Raw genomic sequence first — 8822 nt, forward strand, 5'->3', positions numbered from 1 at the left:
TTATCTGTTCGGAAGGTGGTGTAAGATTCATCGTCTTCATGCATGAGGATCTAGTTGTAACCAGAGTTGGCATCCATAAAACTCAACATCTCATGTCCGGTGATGCCATCGATCAGCAGGTCAATCCTAGGTAGTGGGTACTAGTCTTTTGGGCACGCCTTGTTCAAGTCAGTATAGTCGACGCACATTCTCCACTTCCCATTGGGTTTGGGCACCATGACCACATTCGTAAGCCAGGTAGGGAATTTCTCTTCTTTGATGAATCCTACTCTGCTCAATTTCTCGACCTCTTCCTTGATAGGTGCTTGTCGGTCGAGGGTAAAATTTTACCTTTTCTGCTAGACGGGCTTCCTGGTTGGGTCTACGTGCAACCTGTGCTCTGCTATAGTTCTGGGAATGCCAGGCATGTCATCGGTCGACCATGCGAAGACATCCATATTGGCTTGGAGGAGGTGTCCCAGTTCTTATTTCTATTCATCGCTCAATAATGAGCCAACCTGCACGACCTTGGAAGGGTCATCTTTGCTGAGTGGCCAGGGGATGAGGTCCTCCACCGGCCTTCCTCTCTTCTTTGTTAGTTCATCTCTCTGGTCACTGATTAGGTTCTCCTTGCACAGTGCCATCCCCCGTGTGTTGCCATTATTTTTATTCACGAAGGTAGCATTCTCTGGCTTTCTTTTGATCACCTCGAACTTCACCCACTCCATTGTCAGTGGGGAACTTCATCTTTAGGTAGAGTGGAGACACGACACCTCTAAGGGCTATCAGAGATGGGCGCCCTACGAGGCCGTTGAATAACACCATGGACTTGACAACCATGGAGTTTACCATGATTGTCACCTGGTAAGGATGTACTCCGAAAGTGATGGGCAGCTCTATGGTGCCTCTGATGGAGGTGATAGCGCCCGAGAATCTATGGAGGTAGGTGAACTCTGGCTTGAGTTGATTGTCTCCTAACCCGAATTATAGGTAGGCTTCCAGGGAGAGTACATCTACTGATGCTCCTGTATCTATCAACACCCTGTGCACAGGTCGGTTGGCTACCTCCACCTGTACCACCAGGGCATCCTCATGTGGAAAGCTCACCCCTTCCAAGTCTGCATCCGAGAAGGAGATCACCGTCTCGGTCTTTGCTATCTTATTTGGCTTCTCTGCCACTCCCACGAACCTGGCATGGGCTTTGGCCTTCCTGGTTGATTCCTGCCCTAAGCCTCCAAGTATGGTGAGGATGGAGGCTCCCTTGGTGCCGCTAGGCTCTGTCGCATCTCTTCTTTTGTCAGTGCGGTCTCTCTCTCTATCTCGGTCCGCTCTCCTTTCTTCCCTTCTTAGTTCTTCTGTTTCTTGATCTCGACCTCAGTCTCCCTGGCCCGAACGACCATGGCATCTTTCCTTCATGTATTTGTCCAAGCTCCCTGCTTTCACAAGGCCTTCTATCTCCCTCTTCAATTGGTAACATTCCTCTATGTCATGCCCGTAGTCCTTGTGGAAGAGATAGTACTTGTTAGGGTTGTGCTTCTCAGGTCCCACTAGCATGGGTCGTGGCCATCGAATTAGGTCACGGTCTTGGATCTGCATAAGGATTTGGGACCTAGTGGTATTCAGTGGTGTGAACTCTGGACTGCCTGCTCTCTCACTCCTCTCTGGGCAACGGTCACTTCTCCCAGATGGGCGATCGCCCTTCTCCTGCCAGTGCTCGATCCTCGACCTCTTATTATCTTTACGGTCCTCTAGTCCTGACCTCTTAATATCCTGTGGCTTAGTTTCGATTGCCTTCTTCCGAGCTTGTACTATCTCTGCCATGTTGGCGAACTCGTTGCATTGCTCTAGGAGCTCCTTCATAGTCCTGGTCTCATGACGTGCCAGGTCCTTGATCTATTCTATGTCTCAGATGCCCCCAGCCAAGGTAGCATGCTGGATCTGGTCGTCTAGGTCTCTGACTTCTAAGGACTCCTTGGTGAACCTACTGACATATTCCCTGAGGGACTCCCCAGGGTTTTGTATCACATTCAGTAGATTGACCATGGTCTTCTTTTGCTTGACGCTGCTCTGGAAGTGGGTCACAAACTATTCGCATAGCTCTGTAAATGACCCAATCGATCGTGGTCACAGTCTAGAAAACCATGAGATAGCTGCTCCCTTGAGGGATGCAGGGAATGCTCGACAGGATACCACACTTGATCCACCATAGAGGGTCATCATCCCATTGAAATAGTTGATGTGGTCATTAGGGTCAGTGGTACCACTGTAGAGTTCAAAGGTGGCTAGCCTGAACCTGGATAGGAGTGAGGTTGATATGATCTCTTTGGAGAATGGGTGCTGTCCAGGGACCGAGTGTGTCTTGCCCTTGGTCTGCTTCTACAACCCTTCTAGCTTTTCATCCAACTCTCAGAGTCTTTTTTTGAGCTCTTCATCCCGTGTTTGTCTCTCACGTCTAACTGGTCGTTCATCGTGACCTCAGTCGTGTCCTCTCCTGGAAGTCCCCTCCCATCGCGACTGTTGGTGAGATGGTGAAGGGTCACGTCGTGACAAATCTTGTCTTGACCACGAGGGGCTTGCTTCTAGGTAAGTCCGGCTTTGCCCTGGTACATGACTTCCTCCTAGTCGACCATCAAACACCGACCTTCGGATGGACCCTTTAGGGTTAGGTACCACGGATCGGTGTGATGGTGTTCTCCCCTGATTCGACCATGTCGGAGGATCCGCCGATCTCCCCCTAGGTTGGGAAGGCTCTCCCCACTGCCTAGTGTGCCTCTTTGATCTATCACCCCTGGGAGGTGATCTCCTAGGGTTTGGCTCCTGTCGAAGTACAGGCTCTGTCCTACGACGGTGTGATGTTACACGCTGCCACAGGTAGTCACAGAAGAGTTGTTGATCCTCAAGGATCTGTCGCTGTAGGTCATTGATCTGACCCATAGTTGCTGGGGCATTGGGGTCAGGTACCACCTCCACCACCACTTTGTTGTTGGGTTCGACTACCACCACTTGATCGTCGTCTGGGATCTCCCTCTCCAAAGAGACATGGTCATGGTAATTGGCTCTGAGATGAGAGCTCTCTAGAGGAGGTGATCCGTTCCTTGGGGCATTGTTGGTGGAGGGAGCAGTCTTCTTACCCCGTGGTGCCATGATTAAACAGTTATGGAAACAAGCTAGCCGATACGATATCTAGCATCGTTCCCACAGGCGGCGCTAATCTGTTGCATCAAGAAATCTCTCAATGGTCCTTCGAGTGCCGTAACCTGTAAAGGACCCTAGGTGACAAAAGAGAACCGGCGTAGTTCCGGCTTAGGACTCTCCAATGCCTAAGTTAGATCTCTCTGAACAAATAGATGAATAATAGTATTCAAGATGAGTTAAGATGTCCCTTGATGGGGTTGAGTACCTTTCCTTTTATAGTTGAGTGTGTCGGTGTGGAAAGTCTCAGTTTGATGGCGAGTGAGCCTTCGAGTGGATAGAGACCCTGGGTAGCAGGGTTCTTCTACGAGAGGGAGTGTCCTGGCGGTGTTAGGATCCTTGGGAGATAGACACCTGCGTGTGGTGATATCTCCTTGGGTCTTTGAGTCCGTCTGGGCAACTTGACTTCTAGGCGGTGGCCTAGAGTCCTGGAGGTTGCATATGTCTATAGTGATGACTGGATCACAGGCTAGGTGCCTCGACATCCGCATAGGTCATGTCTGGAGCATAGTTATTAAATTCGCGTATTATACGCATATAATATGCGTATCCAAACATTTCAATGAAAAATACGTCATATTATGTATAATACTTCAGAGTCGGATAAATTTATGTATTTTAAGGGTTGCCGAATAATACTCGAATAATACACGTATTATATGCATATAATACGTTTACTTAAATATTTTAAAAAAAAAAACCTAAAGTTGATCTTAACTGTTAAAACAATCTAATAATATTAACCGTTAGATAAAATAAAAAATTAAAATCAAAATCAAACCCTCATCTTCTCGGCTTCTCCAGCGAAAAACGAAAGGAACTTCTCACTCTCCACATTCCTCTTGTCTCTTCTTCCTCTTCTTGTGTTCTTCAGAGTTCAGGCCGGATTGATACTCCAAGTCTCCACCACATAAATCAAAATCTTCGACAGTGCTCAAAAGTATCATCAACTACACTGACAGCTGATTCAGTTCCATCCTAGGTCTTCTCCGAATTTCGATCTTCTCTTCTCTGGTCCCCAAGGTAAGCAGATAAGTACTCTCTATTCTTCCTCTTGTCCTTCTTGCAGTGTTTGTGGAATTTGGAGGGTTTTTTTAAATGTGTTTTTTAGAAAACGCAACTGGGTGTTGAGTGTTCATTGTATCTGGTTTTCTCGTTTCACTTTTGTTCAATGGAATGGGTGTCCATTTTTTTTTTTTTTTTTTTTTATTTTATTATGAGTTTTGGGGTTATAAGCTTCTTTGCACTTGTGATGTTGGTGATGGAGTTTTCTTTTGTTATGGGTTTCTCTAATTTTGGGTTCTTATGAGTGGGACTGAGGACAGGGGTGAGAAGAAGAAGCTTCCTGAATCAAAATGATTTTGTTGATTGAGAGCTAGAATTTGAGAAATCCTAATTTGAGGAATGGCTAATTTGAGAAATCCTAATTGAAAACTGTTAGCCTGGTCAGATTCACTAATGGGCACCATGAAAAGGAATATTGTCTTTGGTGCCTTGTACATCAAGACTTGTCTACGTGGTTATAAGAAGATTGGCCTGCTGGGTTAGCTAATTTTTCAGTAATGTCATAACCACATTTTATATTTTATGAAATAAATTGTTTATGGAAGCATATCATAGTTAAAATGAATAGAAGCAAGGATTTTCCTACCTGCTTGAATGGGAATTGAAACTATTGTTGATGACAGTGGCCTAAAGGTTTTCATGTACAATTAAAAATGAGCTGCATTGGAAACTAGATTTGTAGGTTCTGTCATGTTTTAGTCTGCGTGGAAACTGTTAATGTCTTTGAGCAAGTTACATAGTTATTCATCCCTCTGTTGCAAATCATCGTCATAAGATGCCTTAGCAATTGGAGACCATCATGTGCAAGTCTTCTTTTAGCAAATGGCCTGGGAATTTGTAACTGTGATTTTCTTTTTGTTTTTCCTAAAATACTCTTATTTGCTATTCATGATTTAAAAAGAAGTACAATATTTTTTGTTCTCTTGCAATTCTTCCGTTCTTTGAGTTTGTTTTAGTGATTGAGTAATCCATAATTGTCCAAGTGTATTTTGTAAAGCTCTATCAGGTTTGTCCCGATCCTTTAGGACATAGAGCCACATTTTAATGTGTTAGATCCTCTAATGACAGTGAAGTTTACCATGATGCAATGATAAAACTGCATTCTTATGGACAAACAGTTTTTCATGAGTTTGATCATATTTTGGGGATGCTCTGTCAAATAGACCTGAGCTTGAAATGGCCCCATATCATTTGATATCTGTTTATATGATTACTTGCAAATTATCATTTGATCCACCCTCTCTTATTTTGACTATAATTCCATTTGCACTTCAAGCATACCTTATTGCCTATGTGCCTGTAATCTTTAATCCTTTGTTCTTGAGTTAATTGATAGTTCATGGCTTTGCTTCATGTTCTCTTCTTTATTTATTTGTATTATGAAATGTTTGTTTTTTATTTTTTATATTTGTTTGTTTGTTAGGATACTAAGGAAAAATGGTTGAACAAAGAGATCAATTATGGAAGTATGTGGAAGATTTAAAAGGGCGTTTCAAATGTAAATTTTGTAACAAGGAGTATGCAGGTGGTATTTCAAGAGTGAAATATCATTTAGCTTGCTTGAAGGGAAATGATGTTGGGATATGTAGCAATGTGCCTGATGATGTCCATGCTGAGGCACTCCGTGCATTAAGTAATAAGAAAGCTAAGACTGGAGAAAGTTCCACTACATGTAATGTTGGAACTGCACAAAGCCCCCTAGATAGTAGAGAACATATAGGCCAGTCTTCAAGTCTTCAACAACCAAGTGTAGATGGAATGTTTAAACAAAAAATCAAGGATGAAGTTGATGATGATTTGGCTCGTTGTTTCTTTCTGAATAACATTTCCTTTAATGTTATTCAAACTCCTAGTTTCATTCAGATGATATGTTCTGCTTGTTGTTATGGTCCAAGTTATGCCATACCTAGTTATTCTACATTGAGGACCAAATTGGTACAAAGGGTGAGGAAGGATATTAAAGGATATGTTGCTTCAGTTAAGGAGTCATGATCTACTACAGGATGCACTATTATGTCTGACTTATGGACTGATATGAAAGACCATTCCTTCATTAATGTTATTGCATATTCACCCAAGGGGGCTGTTTTCCTCAACTCTTTTGAGTGCTCTGATTCTTCTAAGACTGGACTATTTCTTAGAGATATACTTGAGCCTATAATAGAGGAAATTGGAGTAGAGAAAGTTGTTCAACTTATCTCAGATAACGCTTCCAACTATGGGGTTGCAATCTCTTTGATTATGGAAAAATATCCTCACATTCATAGGGTAACGTGTGCAGCCCATGGAGTGCAATTACTATTGAAGGACATTGATGCACGAATTTCATGGGTAAAAGAAGTATTTGACAAGGCAAAGTTGGTTGTTGGTTTTATGTACAAGCATGGGACTGTTTTAGCCTTAATGAGGGAATGCACAGGAGGCAAAGAATTGAAAAAACCTTGCAAGACCAGATTTGCCTATAATTTTTTTATGCTTAAATCTATTCTTGATGTTGAGGATTTGTTGAGAGTTATGGTTGCATCAGCAGAATGGAGGATCAACAAGAACTATAGGTCTGATTTGGGTGCAATGGTAACTCAAATAATTCAGAGTACAGAGTTTTGGTTGAATGCAAAAGATGTGTTGTCCATTTTAGAACCTCTTATCATAGTCCTTCGCCTAGTTGATGGTGATGGAGCTACAAGTCCATTTTTGTATGAAGCTATGGAAAGGGCAAGGAATACCATCATAGATCATTGCAACAGAGATTCATCGAAGTACAAGAGGCTATTGCAATTGTTTGACAGTAGAAAAGAGGCAAACATAATTCATCCTGTGCACATGATGACAGCTTTTTTGAATCCTTTCTTTATGTATGATGGAAAATTTTCATACTACCAAAATGATGTGAAACAAGCAGTAATCTATATCATAAAGACTATGGTTTCTGCAGATGACAAGAGACAATTTGCAAATGAGTTCAGAAATTATTATGAGAAAGAAGAAAAGCTATTTCATGAACTCTCTTTTTTAATAGTTGATTGCCATCCACATAAGTAAAAAAAATTTGATAATTTTTGTTATATTCTTATTTTATTTCTTCTTTATTTTTATAAATTTGATAATGAATTTGTTCTTTATTATTTCCTTACATACGTTTATGTTTGTAGGTTCATGGTGGACTATGCATGGAAGTTGTGTTCCCTTGCTTCAAAAGATAGCTATTCGCATTTTGAGTCAACCTTGTGGTTCATCATCATGTGAGAGAAACTAGAGTGCTTTTGAAGCTGTGCAAACCAAAAAGAGAAACAAGCTTTCTCCTGAGATGTTGCAAGATTTGGTTTATGCAAGGATGAATAACCTTATGAAACTCAAATCAAAGGAAATTGAGAAATTCAGCAAGGACTCAATTGTGTTAGATAAACTTCTTGAGATTCCAATTAATGAAGATGGTGATAGAGTTGGACTTGAAGATGAGGGAGATACAATGGTGGAAGATGATCAGACATGGCTTGATAGAGAGCTTGGGCTTGGATCTGCATTTAATTATAATGAACCTTATACTCCAATCTATAGTGGCAACTTAAGTCAGCTGCGTACTATTGTCACTCCTTTCATATATGAATCAGAGACAAGCACCATCAGATTGAGGACCAATTGATGTTTTGTTTTCTTTATGATATGAACTATGTTTTATGGATGTTTTCTTTATGACATGAACTATGTTTTATGGATTGCATAGAATAATTTGATGGATGATCTATACATTTTATTGTAATAGATATATTGTGGGATTTTCATGGTTCTATAACACATAATGTGTTATTTTTGTCTTTGATGTTTTGATTTATTTGGTAGAGTATCTGTTAGACTTTGATTATGTTATACTTTGTCATATTTATTGTTTCATTCCATTGAGGAATTTGTTGTTCAAATTGATCCATAGTTTTCAGGAAACTATTCAATGACCTTTGTTGGTTATATTTTTTCATACTGTTATTTTTTGGACTTTAACAGGGATATAAGCAATATTCATTTCAATCATCCATTTTGATTGACCATTATAATCCATACAATAAAGAATGTAATGAATCTAGGCTTGTTGACCAATTAAACTATATATTTAGGCACATTAGTAAATGCTATTATTGTGTTTCTTAGGTGTACATGTCTATTGCATAGTGAATATATGCCCGTATTTTTGCTCCCGGGTTTTTACAAAGCAATCGTATTATACACATATTAAACACGTACCGTATTATTGCCGTAGCATTTTATTGCACTGGATTTTTCAAAAAATATTATTGTCGTACAGTCCATTTGACTGCCGTACATATCCGTTCCCGTATTGTTGCCGTTCCCAAACTTACTATGGTTTGGAGAGGTCGTGCCCATGATGGAGGTCACGCCCATGGGAGAGGCCGCGCCCGTGGGGGTTGCGCCTGCCGGTGAGGCCACGCCTGTGGTGAGGCCGGGCCCGTGATCTTCCTTGAGGGTTACGTCCGAGCTGGTTCTCCCCTGATTCTGGAACGAGTCACTTCGTGGACTGGGACACGTGGCAGCCTCTGATTGGTTCGTATAATCTTGGATGTATCAGGTCCAAT

General features: G+C 41.5%; 1 protein-coding gene across 1 annotated transcript; it reads left to right on the top strand.

Annotated features, from left to right (window-relative positions):
• The first annotated feature begins 6249 nt into the window (after positions 1–6249).
• LOC122650773 lies at positions 6250–7879 on the top strand. Its single transcript, XM_043844155.1, has 3 exons — positions 6250–7274; positions 7389–7478; positions 7570–7879. Exons 1-3 carry the CDS (start codon positions 6250–6252, stop codon positions 7877–7879), a joined length of 1425 nt encoding a protein of 474 aa, XP_043700090.1.
• Positions 7880–8822: the final 943 nt, after the last annotated feature.

The sequence above is a fragment of the Telopea speciosissima genome, chromosome 2 (assembly GCF_018873765.1).
Source record: "Telopea speciosissima isolate NSW1024214 ecotype Mountain lineage chromosome 2, Tspe_v1, whole genome shotgun sequence".
In the NCBI taxonomy this organism is placed as follows: Eukaryota; Viridiplantae; Streptophyta; class Magnoliopsida; order Proteales; family Proteaceae; genus Telopea; species Telopea speciosissima.

Coding starts and splice junctions, on each gene's coding strand:
- LOC122650773 (XM_043844155.1), top strand. CDS start 6,250: ATGTCTGACTTATGGACTGATATGAAAGACCATTCCTTCATTAATGTT. Junction 7,275..7,388: donor GTTGATTGCCATCCACATAA/GTAAAAAAAATT, acceptor TTATGTTTGTAG/GTTCATGGTGGACTATGCAT. Junction 7,479..7,569: donor ACCTTGTGGTTCATCATCAT/GTGAGAGAAACT, acceptor GGTTTATGCAAG/GATGAATAACCTTATGAAAC.